Below are 15,042 nucleotides of genomic sequence, written 5' to 3' on the forward strand. Positions count from 1 at the left end.
TCAGTCCTCACTTCGGGAGACGCCGTTCCGCGTGGTGTACGGCCGCGACCCGCCCACCATCCGCTCATACGAGCCTGGTGAGACGCGAGTTGCAGCAGTGGCACGCGACATGGAGGAGCGCGAGGCCTTCCTCGCTGATGTTCGCTACCGCTTGGAGCAGGCGCAGAGTGTCCAGAAGCGCCACTACGACCAGCAGCATCGCCCGGTGCACTACCAGGTCGGCGATTGGGCGCTTCGCCAGCGCACCATGGCGTCCCTTCCTCAGGCGCAGACCGGCAAGCTGAAGCCGCGCTACATCGGGCCCTACCGCGTCTGCGAGATCATCAACGATGTGGCTGTGCGTCTGGAGCTTCCCCCACAAGCTCGCATACATGATGTGTTTCATGTAGGTACCCTCAAGAAGTTCGCCGGCACTCCCCCAGATGTTCCACCGGCTCTGCCACACATTCACCATGGTACGGTGGCTCCAGAACCCAGCAGGGTTGAGTGTGCTCGCTTGGCGCGTGGCGTTCGTCAGCTGCTCGTCCATTGGCGCGGCGAACCTCCAGAGTCGGCCACATGGGAAGATGCTGACTCCTTCCGCGAGCAGTTCCCAGACTTCCAGCTCGAGGACGAGCTGACTCTCGAGGGGGGGAGAGATGTCATGTGGGGCCGCACTTACGCACGTCAGCGAAGGGCCCGTGATGTCAGGCGGGCTGCAGCACGTGCTGAGGCAGCAGGCGCAGGAGATCAGGAGGAAGGTGCGGCTAGGGAAAGTGGCTGATTTGATTAGATGATTGATTGGCTGATTGATTGGCCTTAAGTCTAGGGGATTCATTCCTAATTAGTTATTTCCTATTTTCTTGTTACCAAGTGTGGCAGGCCACGGGCCTATATAAACTGTACTAGAGGTCATGATTAATCAAGCAATGAAGTTATCCCTAGTCTCTCTCTATTCTCTGTAAGCCTACGGTAGAGGGGTATAACCTCACCGGAGAAGACGGCCGACGGCTACGAGCTCCGTAGCCGCGGTCCAGCCAGTCAGGGGTTTGCTGCCCTTGACACAATGATGAGACAAAGCTGGACTAAAGACTAAAAGATATTAACTGGGATAGTGGGGATTACTGTTTACTTGTATAGGTATAACATGGCAGAAGAGTTCTTAGGTGACCTACTTGAACCAATGGAACAAATTGGTGACCTTAACACAATTTCGTCAAATGATTAATTCAGTATGCAGAGGGACAGTTGCTGCAAAGAGTCACCCAAAATCTTACCAATCATCATTTGAGCCAGTAGGGGTTGCATAGATTGAATTTGCTTGCTTCCACTTTTCTACCAACTTGTGATTACCAGGTTTTTTCATGTGCTCTCCAGTGAGATGCTTGTTATGTAAAACTATCAAAGGCCATTTTCTTGATGTAAACCTTAGCCTTATTGCATCAGCAACAGCATTAACCTGTCCAGTTAAACAAGGATAAGTGAAAAATAAGCATACAGAAATTTTCACACCTAGAAGGAAGAAAATTTAGGAATATACAAGAAAGATTTAGCACAATATACATGCCTTACTCAAAGAAAGGTGTCTGTGGCCAAACAGGCCAACATTGGCAGCATCCACAACTGCCTCAAAAGGCCCATGCTTTTTAAGCCATTTCTGAACAAGGAAAATAGGGCCCAAAAGTTAAATAGATGATTAATGAGAGTTGAAGGATAAAGAGGCTCCAAGAACCATATGAAATATCAACAAAATGGACCTCGACTTCACACATTATAAGCACAAATATAACCTTGCATACAGAAGCTATGAGCTAGTAAGAACAAGCCAAAATATTTATTTCTGACGCATGAGGTTCATAATTGAAGTCCTAAGAAATCATACTTATCAGTGATAGGGCAAGTTACTTCAGACATGAAGGTAAGATAATATTTACTTCTCCATGATAGTAGCAGCAAGCTTGCTGATAGATCTGCTACAACAATGTAGAATTGAGACATTATAGATTATATGCAGATTTAACATACTAGTGTCGTTTTTTTCATTTTATTATTGCATAGCGTTCTGAGCATATATAATTTACTCAAACCAATACATTCTCTTTATTTTTCATCTAAGGCATTCATACTGCAGTTGTCCCAATCAGTGGTTTTGGAAACATCTAACATTATATAATCTGTTGCATATGCAAAACTCATTTGACTCATGTGCAACCTAGTAAACCAAAATATAAAAGATCGAGGTAGATAACCTGGAAGTTCTCAAAGTTCGAGTTCCTCTCTCTCTTGATAGCTAATTTTGCCACAAATGTGGCAAAATCTTCTGTTTCTTTTGGGTCAAGATCTATAATAGCCAGCTTTTCTCCACAAGCAAGGCAGACGCCATTCTTGTTGATGTTTGAGCGTGTCACTGTCCATTTCCCCCTCCCCAACCAACCAAATCCATGCCAGCCTCCTCCATTATTCTCAATAGCCTTCACTATAGCACCTGTATCCCACTTTCTCTTCCCAACTTTGGATGCTGTTGGGCTCCGAAACCAAACCTCAAACAATTCAGCTGTAGAAGGGGATACCTGTCTGACAGTAGTCCTAAACTTATGCATCAAATAATATACCTTGTCTCCCCGTCGGCCAACCACACTAGCCCTGAGAAGTGTCTCCAACTCAGCTTCTTCTGGTGTGATTCCAGATTCCAACATATGGGCTTCTACTTCAAATGCTTTTTCAACATTACCACCGTTGCAAAATGCTGTTAAAGCAGGACCATATGAGCGCAACTTTGGCTTTAAACCCAGGTCTTTCATCTGTTTCACAATCTCAAAGGCCATGTCACTGTCGCCCATGGACAATGCCATGCGTGCCTTTGCAGTCAGAGCAGCCTCACTCATTTGAACCCTCTCTTTCTCTGAGCACATTTTCTCAAATATCTCAAATCCTCGTGCACATGCATACTCTCTGAGATCATCTCCTACTGGTATGCTAACTGTTTGTGCCTTCGAACCACCTGGAAGCAAACTGGCCTTGTTTTTCCCCAGATCTTGAACATGACCTTCAGATGCATCGTCTCCCTCTGAACCTCCCAAGTTTCCGCTGGGTAAAGGACCAAGTTTCTGTGAAGGACCAAAACTGGCGATACCACTACTGGTGTTACCACTTTTTGCTGGCTGCACAAAACCAAGAGAAGCTGAAGAACATAGGTAAAGGAGCACATTGTAGTGATGCTGCCCCAACCTGACCCCTTCCTCAACTGCGGAATCATACAGAGCGATCGCCCCCATCACATCTCCTCTCTTGGAGCACATGTCCAGCTCAACTCTCAGCTTGCCTGCATACTCACCACCCTTTGATCTCTTCATTTTCTTACTCGCGTTTCTTCTTCCTGTACCCTCATCTCTTGAATTTCCAACCTTTCCAGATTCTTTTGCCCGCATTCCATTTCCTTCTCTAGTCCAGCGTTTCCCCGCCCTGGGCCCTTCTGACCCCAAACTCCGTGTCAGTCCTCGCCTCCAGCTCCTCTCTTGTGACACCCATTCCACACGTTCTTGTAGCACAACCCTGTCCCCTTTCCTCCACGTCCTTGGCGCGCCACGGCTCCCTTCCCTCCACAACGGCGTGCGTGCCTCCTGTGCCGTGGCGTCTTCTCGTACAGTTGGTCCATTTGTGCCACGCGGTGGTCCGGCCGGGCCTGCTCTACTTTCCTCCGTTCCTGGGATCCTGCTGTCTCTGTTGGGCATTACGTCGAGCACATCGCGGCCGTGGCATGACAGTGTAGGAACAGGGCACCGTCGAGTGACAATGGGAGGCGAGGAGGATGCAGAAAAGAAGATGCAGCGGTGGTAGACGGGGATAAAGCGCGTGGTGGAGAGGTAGGCCATGGCGGTGGCAGAGCTGCCATGAGTGCCGGAGGGAAGAAAGTGGAGAGAGGTTTTAAAGGTCGTTGGGACGAGGAGATAAGGTTTCGCCATCCGATTTGTACGTGTGTCACACGATATATACGGCATTACCGTTTATTTTAATCTAAAAATCTGCCGTCAAAATACTAATCACATCTAAATAAATCAAATTTGATATACTTAGATAGTATGTCAAACTCATCTAATATTGAAGAGTCAAACGTTTTTTTTCAATCTATTTTTCTATCTACCTACCCTGTTGAGAGCATTATGGTTCTATTTTCTAACCTCCAATAAAAAAATATGTTATTTTAAAGGTCTTCTAGCTCCAGCAGTTTCTCAAACCTAAACCTAGTCTCTTAAATCATAGCCTTCCACCCGTCAAATTAAGGGGAGACTTCTCCTCCCCTAATTCATTATTTTTCTCATTAGGGATTGGATTTTCCCATTCTACTGAAAAGATCTTCAAAATTCTAAAACATGTTTTGTATCTCCCCCGTAATAAGTTTTTAGGGTTCGAGTTTTCTCCTACTGTTCCAGCAATCCCCTTTCCTAACCCTTAATGAGAAAAATTGTTATTTTGGACATCTTGTAACTCCATTATTTCCCTAAACTAACTCTAATGAGAAAAAAAAATTATGAGTCCTCGAATCCTAGTCTCCCACCCCTCAAAAGGGGAGACCTCTCCTCCCCTAATCAACTATTTTTTCATTGAAAATTGAATTTTCTCATTCTGCTAGAGAGAAGACTTTTAAACTCCAAAACATGTTTTGTATCTCCCTCAATAACTAAATTTTGGGGTGGAGTTTTCTCCTGCTGAAGATGCTCTAAGTCCTTGTTTACATCCCTATAGATAGTTGTTATCTACTAACATGTATAGATAATAGATTAGCTAATTGTATTAACTAGACCTTTAGACAACAACTATCTCACTATCTAGACCAATTCAGATCATAAGTTAATAGCCAGCTAAATATTACTTTTTCTTTGCTAAACCCAACCAAAATCATCTTAATCTCATTGCACGTGGCCACTGTCGATATATTTTGAACTTAGGACGTTCTGCACGGGCATTGAGATGACTTTGATTATGTTGAAAGTAAAAAGTTTATCAGTCGAATCTATCGGCAATGTAGCAGCATTTTCTTTCACAATAAATCAGTGAACAATACTTTTAGCCATGACTTTTCAGCCAAGCGAGTCATGGCTAAAAGTATTGTTCGTTGGTTAAGAGCATCTCCAACCGTTTAGAAAAATTTATTTTTCAAATCTTGTTGTTTGCCAACTCCCAAAATAATATGGGAAGGAAAAAAATCATCTCCAACAGTTTGGCAAATTTTATTTCTAAAAATCCAAAATCCCGCTAACGGAACAAAGATCCCCACTAAGCAACGAAGAGCCCTGCTAAGCATGAGGAGAAAGACCGATGTCAAGCACGAAGCTCATGCGTATATTTGCGTGCTAAAAAGGAGATATGCCAAGTTGAAAAAGATGGGAAATTGGGATGCCAAATTGTTTGAGAGGGCTTTTCCTCATTTTACTAAAAAAAAGTATGAATAAGAAAGTGATTTAACAAACTGTTGGAGATGCTCTTATGAGAGAAAAACACTTTAGCTCGTAAATATACGCGTGAGCTTCTTGGCATCGGTCTTTCTCCTTAAGCTTAGCAGAGCTCTTCGTTGCTTAGAAGGGCTCTTTGTTCCGTTAGCGGGATTTTGAATTTTTAGAAATAAAATTTGCCAAACTGTTGGAGATGATATTTTTTCCTCCCCATATTATTTTGAGAGTTGGCAAACAACAAGATTTGGGAAATGAATTTTGCCAAACGGTTGGAGATGCTCTTAACCAACAAACAATACTTTTAGCCATGACTCGCTTGGTTGAAAAGTTATGGATAAAAGTATTATTCACTGATTTACTATGAGAGAAAAAGCTAAGCATGAAGAGAAAGACCGATGCCAAGCATGAAGCTCACGCATATATTTGCGCGCTAAAAAGGAGATATGCCAAGTTGAAAAAGATGGGGAATTGGGATGCCAAAATGTTGGAGAGAGCTTTTCCTTATTTTACTAAAAAATATGAATAAGAAAGTGATTTAACAAACTGTTGGATATGCTCTTATTATGAGAGAAAAACTCTGCTAAATGGCTGACAGATTCGGCTAATAAACTCAAGCGAACAGATAATGAGGAAACTTTTTACTTTTAACATAGCCAAAGTCATCTTAATCTCAATGTCCGTGCAAAATGTCCTAAGTTTAAAATGAACCAAAGGTATTCTTCGCGGAACTTGCTGCTTTTTCCTAGAACAAAGATGATAGAGCCATCGTGTACAATTTATAGGGAAGATCTCAATTTTCGATTACTAAAGGTATTCTTCGGGGAACTTGTGCTTTTTCTTAGAAAATTTGTTACCAAAGATGATAGAGCAATTTATAGGGAAGATCTCAATTTTGGACTAATTAACTCTGGGTCCGGAGCATTCCCCAAAAGTTCATATAGAAATTTGTTTAAAGTGTCCAATTTCGATGCAAAGGGCTTTAACAAAGATGGCGGCATCATCTGCGTATAGCAAGCATCTAGGCCCTGTTTAGTTTCCCATCTAAAATTTTTTCATCCATCCCATCAAATCTTTAGACACATGCATAAAACATTAAATGTACATAAAAAAATAAACTAATTACACAGTTTGGTTGAAAATCACGAGACGAATCTTTTAAGCCTAATTATTTCATGATTAGCCTTAAGTGCTACAGTAACCCATATATGCTAATGATAGATTAATTATGCTTAATAGATTCGTCTTGCAGTTTCCTGACGAGCTATATAATTTGTTTTTTATTAGTTTGTAAAAACTCTTCCCGACATCCTTCCGACACATCCGATGTAACATCTAAAAATTTTTTATTTCCAATCTAAACAGGGCCTTATTAGGTCAGCCGATTTTTAAGGACATGTTGCAACATACCTTGTTCAGCCATAAGTTCAATAACGCAATCGATGGCTAGGATGGGAGCATTAGAGAGAGCAGGTCTGCCAGGTGTAGACTCTAAGAGCATCTCCAACCATTATGCATTTGAAGTTATGTATTTTAGGCAAATTGCAAACCCCCAAATGAAAATGGCAAGGCTAAAATCGGGTGATCTCCAACCGTTATGCAAAATGCCAAGTCCATCATCTTTTTTTTCCCGGAAATTTTGTTTCGCGGCACTCCTTCCCGCGCGGCCAATCGATCCCGCGCCAAACAGCCCGCCATCGTGAGCTGCGCAGTTCGTCGTTCCCGTTAGCAGTACCGATCGCATTGATGAAGAAGGCGTTCCTGGCCGGCGTTGATGAGGAAGGTGTCGTAGATTCGTCCTATCGCGCGCTGCGTCGTCCTATTGTGCGCTGCTTCGTCCAAACGCGCGCGCGAAGTGGTGGCGGCGCGAAGGGAAGAAAAAAGCCCGCAAGGTGGAACCGAGAATCCCGTGATCTCTATTTGCATAGCCGGACTCCTTTGGCATATATGCCAAGTTTCCCCCTCCAAATGCATAGCTATGTAAAATGCAAAGTCCAAATGCATAACGATTGGAGAGGTTTTTTTTGGAGTTTTATGCATTTTGGTAAATGCCAAGTCCATTTGCATAATGGTTGGAGTTGCTCTAAGCATACTTAGGCTTTGTTTGGATGTTGTCGGATTCACTTCAATCCATGTGTGTTGGTGTGGATTGGGATGAAATTTAATTTAAGTTCCACTCTAATCCACCTCAACACATGTGGATTGAGGTGAATCCGACTACATCCAACACCTTAATGTTTTCCCTAGTTGTCTGTGACGTCGAGAATGTAATAGCCTACCTAGCACATGCTTTGCTGCTATTGGGCCTTGTTTAGTTCCCTAAAAATTTTGCAAAATTTTTCAGATTCCCCGTCACATCGAATCTTTAGATGTATGCATGAAGTATTAAATATAGATAAAAATAAAAACTAATTGCACAGTTTGGTCGAAATTGACGAGAGCCTAGTTAGTCCATGATTGGAAAATATTTGTCAAATACAAACGAAATTGTTACAATGCTTATTTTGCCAAAAATTTTGGAACTAAACAAGGCCTTGGTTGTAAACTTTCTAGTAAGCGCAAAATGTCCTGGGATGATGTACCTCACAAAGTTGAGGATTTGGTGACCTGGCGATTTAGCCGGGTCTGAAGCGAAAGTTTGTAAAAAAAAAACTTAGATGATGTTGTGCTCATTATGGAGGAGATCCAATCGCGCCATTTCCTGCAAAAACCAAGTGCAGAGAGGACCTCGAGGACGAAAGGCTAGCTAATGGAGTCAAATGCCTTGGAAATGTCAAGCTCGGTGAAAAGGGCCGATTGTTTTTTCTTGTGTGATTTTTTTATCACTCTATTTGGCAATTGGCATAGCTGAAGTATGCATCTTCTCTCGATGAATGCATTCTGGGCATCAGAGACAAGGCTGTTAAGGTGTGCGGCTCCGTCAAAGGTTTCAAACCCTTTGTAAAGTATTAAAGAAACCTCCTTACCATGAATTTTTTATCAATTAAGTGCTAGTTTTGTTACAACCATAGGAAATGGATGATCCAAACAAGCCCTTAATAGATTAACACATCTCTCTCAAATCTGAGTTGCGCCGAAGCTAAGTTCCATAGGAGCACAATGCTTATTAGTAACAATGCGACTCCTCCATGATATATAGTGAGTTATCGACTATGGTCGGGTCACTATATACTATATACGTCAAGCATATGTTGAAGTTCTCTAGCTAGGTGCATATCGCCTAGCCTGGTGTCGCCTGTGGCTTGCTTTGCTAGTATATGGGCTATATAAGATTACAAGAGCGACTACTATACAACAGGGTAAAATCAAGAAAACCTGAACTAAGCTCACGGATCTCTCTCTCGATCTCTCTCTCACTCTCATCAGTAATCCTTTGTAGTCTGTTACTTAGGCCAGTCTCAATGAACACATACCAACATGTCATTGAGATTGAAATGAAACCATCTATGAAATAACCCCAGCAATAGAGCATTTTACTTTGTTGTTTCCAAGGCTAAGCAAAGCATTTAATTGCTGCAAAATGATTGGATCACATGCAAGATGGTGAAACGATTTGGCCCTCAATGAGGATTTCATCCCGTTTTACCGCGTGGGAAACAACGCCCGTGAAGTTTTACCATGGTAAAACTACTTTCTTTTCTCTCTTCTTCGTTTCATGCAAAAAGTACAGTTTTGCTGACATGACGCTCTAATAAATGTGGATGACATCCTAGTGAAACCTCCACTGAGACTGGCCTTAGCTGGTTAGCATGTTTATTACTCAGTCTTGCATGCACACGAGAACCGGATTGTGGTGTCTGTTTGCGTAGGAGGTAGTGGAAACTGTTAGAAAGACATTTTAATGTTTGATTTAATCCAGAAAATTACGCATAATATTGTGGTGGCAAATATGTGCACGTGTGTAATTTTATCACTACTCAGATTAGAGATAAACATTGCAAATCCTACTGCAACAACAGCAGACATACTGAAAACGAAAAACAATCGTTTAAGTTTGTACCCAGAGGAGGGACCAGTGCCGAAGGCACCGGCGGCTTCATTCGCACTAGTCGACATAGTGCGTTGCGTGAAGTAGTGGACCACAGTCGATGCAGGAAGATGTTCGCAGTGCAGTCCCACGAACGTCCACCAGGAAGAAGACGAAGATGCAGTAGTCGATCTCGATCCGCTGGAACGTCCACCAGGAAGAAGACGAAGAACTCGCCGGTGAGCAGTCGCGGAAGACGCTCCCCAAAAACCTGATTGGCCACAACACCCGAGCAGGTGTCTCGATGCAAGACGTCGGGTTTCGGAGGCCTGCTCTCCCGATCTCTGTGCGCGCAGAGGTTCGGGACGGAAATGGACAGAAAGCAACTCGACAGGAGAGAGGACTGAGTGTATCTCGCGGGTTTGGAAGGAGTGTGTGCGTATGGAATATATAGGCATCAGGAGGAAACGTCTGGTTAGTGGCAATCAATCACAATTAATTGTCATTAACGACGAGTCAACCAATTAGCAATTAATTGCACAACGGTCAGATCCCGTTTTCGTCAAGACAAGACAAGCACGCACGCCAGGCCACGGCTCCGCGGCGGCGGCGGCGCGCGCGTGTGGCACCCCTTTTCCCTCCCTCAACTTCTCCATAGGGGCTAACAAAGACCACCTATTTAAGTTGAGTTAACATATGGTCAATCATCAATATGGTACTAAACCATTTTCATTATAGCATTAATTATGGCCCTTTAAATTAATCATCAAATATAATTATGGGCTAAAAGCCTATTATATTCAACAGAACCTAAGCATGCAAGCCATGGCCGGCTGTTACGGCGCATGGGGATGGACGTGCGCACGCTGTGTAATTGTGCGGCCATGGCTTGTGGAGCTCTTCTTTGTAATTCAATAAATATAAGCTAAATGCATTTCAGCAGCACAAAATCTTGTGTCCAGTGTTCACGTGAGCCTCCTCTGTTTTCCACCTCTACGCTCGTGAGCTCGTCGTCGGTGTAACGGTGTTCACCGCCGTGCGGTGTCTGACAAGTGGCATCAGAGCTAGGGTGTAGTTTCTCGCTGCCGTCGATGGCGTCACCACCACCGAAGACTCGCGGCGGGAAGGAGGTCTCCGGCCCTAGCAGGAAGTCGCCGTCAAGATCGCCCGCGCGTAAGTCGCCGCCGTGATCACTGTCCCCGAGTCGATCCCCTCCGCGCCAATCGCGTCCTCGCGATACACGCCGCCCTCATTGCCGCGGCTCCCGCGCGCCACACGAAGTCATCATCGAGCGCGTGATCCGCGAGGGTAGCGGTTTCGGGACGTGGCCTCAGCTCACGAAGACGAACTACAATGAGTGGTCGATGCGGATGAAGCTGAAGCTCAAGGCTCGCCATCTTTGAGATGCCGTGGAGTTCGATGACAACCGGAACGCGCTGGATGCCATTTGCAATGCCGTTCCCGAAGACATGATCCCCGTGCTCGCCACCAAGACAACTGCGAAGGAAGCCTGGGAGGCGATTCGCACTCTCCGCATTGGTGACGCTAGGGTGCAGAAGGCCACGACGCAGAATCTCCGCATCGAGTATGATGCGCTCACTCTCCGGGAACAGCGAGGCCATTGAAGATTTCGCACTGCGCCTCACCGGCATTGTGCATCGGCTTTCGACCCTCGGCGATCTGGAGCCCGATGCCAAGGTCGTCGCCAAATACCTACGCGCCGTCCATCCACAGTACAAGCAACTCGTGATTTCCATCGAAACATTGCTCGACATATCCCAGCTTTCCATTGAGGAGGTCAACGGGAGGTTGAAGGCGGCCAACGACGTCGAGCCCAATCTAGCGCACACCGCGAGTGGCAATCTGCTTCTCACTGAGGAGCAGTGGGTGGAGAGGTACATGAAGAAGTCCGGGGAGTCAGGTCGTGGCGGTTCTGGCTCCGACGGTCGCGGAAAAGGACACGGTAAGGACCGTGGTCGTGGCGCTAGCGGCAACAGCGGCTCCAGCTCGTCGCGCCCACCGCCAGACTCTTCGTGCCGCCGCTGCGGAAAGAAAGGCCATTGGGCCAGTGATTGCCGGTCCAAGAAGAAGGAGGAGCCAACCCAACAGGCCCATGTGGCCCAAGAAGAAGAGGCCACCTTGATGCTAGCCATCGGAGTGACCCAAGAGGAGGACAGGTCCCCTCCGCCGCAGGCGCTGCACTTCACCAAGCCACCGCCGCGTCCACCCGCGGTGCTCCCTGAGCTCCATGTTCTGGAGACAAAGTTCACCCGGAGCTCGACGATGCGATAGATCATGACCCGACGCGCTGGATCTTGGACACCGGAGCGTCCAACCATATGTCTGGATCCCACGCCGCGTTCGCCAACCTCAACACCGGCGTCACTGGCGTCGTACGTTTTGGCGATAGCTCCGTCGCCCGCATCAAGGGCACTGGCACGGTGCTCTTCAACTACAAGAATGGTGAGCATCGGGCGCTGCGCAACGTCTACTTTCTCCCTCACCTCACCGCCAACATCATCTCCATCGGGCAGCTTGATGAAGGTGGATATCAGGTACTGGTGGAGCACGGGGTGATGCGGGTGCGTGATGAAGACCGACGCCTCCTTGCCAAGATTCCTCGCAGCCCAAGCTGGCTGTACACGCTTGATGTCACCATCACACGCCCGGTGTGCCTCGCGCACACACGGACGACGACGCCTGGCGGTGGCACCAACGTTTCGGCCACATCCACTTCGCCGCATTGCGCAAGATGGGGCGCGAGGAGCTAGTTCGTGGACTGCCCGTCATCGACCAAGTGCAGCAGATCTGCAACGCCTGTCTCGCTGGCAAGAGAGCTCCGTTTCCCAGAAGGCGCCCTGGCATTCCACAGAGCCACTCCAACTCATTCACGGGGACATTTGTGGTCCCATTACTCCGGCAACGCCGAGTGGTAACAAGCACTTCCTTCTACTTGTTGATGATTATTCACGGTTCATGTGGATTTCCTTGCTGCCATCCAAAGACGTCGCGGCCACAGCCATCAAGAACATTCAGGCCACGGCGGAACGCAAGAGCGGCAAGAAGCTTGGCAAGAAGCTGCTGATGCTGCGCACTGATCATGGGGGAGAATTCGCTGCCTCGGACTTTGTCAACTACTCTGCCTAACTTGGAGTTTGCAGGCAACTCACGGCACCATACACGCCTCAGCAAAACGGTGTCATCGAGCGACGCAATCAAACTGTGGTGGGCACGGCCAGGAGCATGATGAAGGCCAAAACTCTCCTCGGTGTGTTATGGGGAGAGGCAGTATCGACGGCGGTCTACCTCCTGAACAGATCCTCCTGCAAGGCGATCGGCAGGCGCACCCCGTATGAGCTCTGGAACGGGCGCACGCCGTCGGTCCAGCACCTGAGGACGTTTGGCTGCATCGCCCACACCAAGGTGAACACTCCACACCAGAAGAAATTCAACGACCGCAGCTGTCGCATGGTGTTTGTTGGCTACGAGCCAGGGTCCAAGGCCTACCAGGTCTATGATCCCTCGACGCGACGTGTCCACATCAGCCGCGACGTCGTCTTCGATGAAGCAGCAGCATGGGCATGGTCAGCAATGGATCCCACCGAGCGGAACGACTTCACTGTCCAGGAGCTGGACCACCAGGAGCCTTCCATGATCATCACCACCAGAACAACTACAGAGGCCTCCCCTGTAGCAAGCACGGCGTCACCTGCATCAAGCGTGGCATCCCCGGCTCCATCGGGCGTGGGCATGTCCCCAGCACTGGGCGCGTCCATGGCTGGATCACCGGCGGCTCCCCTCTGTTTCCGTCGCATCGACAACGTACTCGGAGGAGCTGAGACGCCCGAACTTGCCCACCGTGTCCTGGAGGAGCGGTTGTTGCTGGCAAGTGACGCTGAGCCAGCCTCCTTCGAAGAAGTTGTGCGCCATGAGTGCTGGCGCCTCGCCATGGTTGACGAAATGACTTCCATCGAAGCCAGCGGCACTTGGAAACTAGTGGAGCCGCCGGCGCACACTAGGCCTATTGGCCTCAAGTGGGTGTTCAAGGCGAAGAAGGATGCTGCCAGCATCGTCACCAAGCACAAGGCCCACCTCGTCGCAAAGGGCTACGTGCAGCGGCAGGGGATTGACTTTGATGAGGTCTTTGCCCCCGTCGCTCGCCTAGAGTCAGTTCGGCTCTTGCTGGCGCATGTTGCCTGCCAGGGTTGGGCTGTCCACCACATGGACGACAAGTTCGCGTTCCTGAATGGAGTGCTTCAGGAGGAGGTGTTCGTCACATAGCCCCCCGACTTCGTCCTCCGTGGGCAAGAGAACAAGGTTCTGCGCCTCGTCAAGGCACTCTACGGGCTACGTCGAGCGCCGAGGGCATGGTATGCCAAGCTCGATGAGTCTCTCATCGGACTTGGGTTTCAGAGGAGTGCCTCTGAGCACACAGTCTACCTGCGTGGAGCTGGTGCTCGCCGGCTGGTGGTGGGAGTTTACGTTGATGACCTCATTATCGCCGGTGGCAATCAGGTTGACATCGACACCTTCAAGGACCAGATGAGAGCTACATTCAAGATGAGCGACCTGGGGCTGCTCCACTACTACCTTGGTCTGGAGGTGTCCCAGACTGAGGCCGGCATGACCATCTGCCAAAGCTCCTATGCAGCTAAGATTCTGGAGACAGCAGGCCTATCAGGCTGCAATCCCAGCGCAACACCAATGGAACCTCGCCTGAAGTTGAGCAAGGTGAGTTCAGCTCCGGCCATCGATTCATCCATGTATCACAGTGTGGTGGGCTCACTGCGGTACCTGGTGAACTCAAGACCCGATTTGGCGTATTCGGTGGGCTACATCAGCAGGTTCATGGAGAACCTGACCACCGAACATCTGGCGGCCATGAAAAGGGTGCTGTGATATGTTGCTGGCACTCTGCACTTCGGCTGCTACTACAGAAGGAAGAAGGATCCCCAGCTGGTCGGCTACACCGACAGTGACCTTGCTGGGGATATTGACACGCGCAAGAGTACCTCAGGCATCCTCTTCTTCCTAGGCGACAACACCATCACCTGCCAGTCTCAGAAGCAGAAAATCGTGGCGTTGTCTTCATGCGAAGCCGAGTACATCACAGCGACCACCGGAGCTTGCCAGGGAGTATGGCTGGCGCGGCTACTTGCTGAGCTCAAGAGCGAGGAAGCCGGTGCTGTCACTTTGAAGATCAACAATGAGTCTGCCATCGCGCTCAGCAAGAACCCTGTCTTCCATGATCGCAGTAAGCATATCGACGTTCGCTATCATTTCATTCGTGAATGTGTGGAGGAGGACAGGGTGAAGCTTCAGTCCATCAAAACCGTGGAGCAGCTGGCGGACATTCTCACTAAAGCTTTGGGGGCATGAACGCTTTTGCGAGTTATGTTCCAGAATTGGAGTCATTGATGTACAGGGACTACACTAGGATTAGGAGGAGAATTTGGTAGTAATCCTTTGTAGTCTGTTACTTAGCTTGTTAGCATGTTTATTACTCAGTCTTGCATGCACACGGGAACCGGATTGTGGTGTCCGTGTGCCTAGGAGGTAGTGGACGAGATTCGCTCGCCATGAACCTGAGCATGCAAGCCATGGCCGGCTGTTACGGCGCATGGGGATGGACGTGCGCACGCTGTGTGA

The 15,042-nt window shown here is 47.9% G+C and overlaps 1 protein-coding gene across 1 annotated transcript; it reads right to left on the reverse strand.

Annotated features, from left to right (window-relative positions):
* On the reverse strand, positions 1,298 to 3,933 carry LOC8059101. The gene is made up of 3 exons (XM_021459992.1): positions 2,229 to 3,933; positions 1,552 to 1,636; positions 1,298 to 1,438 (listed from the first exon to the last, which is right to left on the reverse strand). Exons 1-3 carry the CDS (start codon positions 3,849 to 3,851, stop codon positions 1,434 to 1,436), a joined length of 1,713 nt encoding a protein of 570 aa, XP_021315667.1. The 5' UTR covers positions 3,852 to 3,933; the 3' UTR covers positions 1,298 to 1,433.

Source organism: Sorghum bicolor, chromosome 4 (genome assembly GCF_000003195.3).
Source record: "Sorghum bicolor cultivar BTx623 chromosome 4, Sorghum_bicolor_NCBIv3, whole genome shotgun sequence".
NCBI classification, from domain to species: Eukaryota; Viridiplantae; Streptophyta; class Magnoliopsida; order Poales; family Poaceae; genus Sorghum; species Sorghum bicolor.

Bases quoted from the DNA above. Each gene is read 5' to 3' on its own strand.
- LOC8059101 (XM_021459992.1), bottom strand. From the start codon at position 3,851: ATGGCCTACCTCTCCACCACGCGCTTTATCCCCGTCTACCACCGCTGC. The intron at 1,637-2,228 runs GTTATCTACCTC...TTCCTTGTTCAG, and splicing joins CGAACTTTGAGAACTTCCAG to AAATGGCTTAAAAAGCATGG.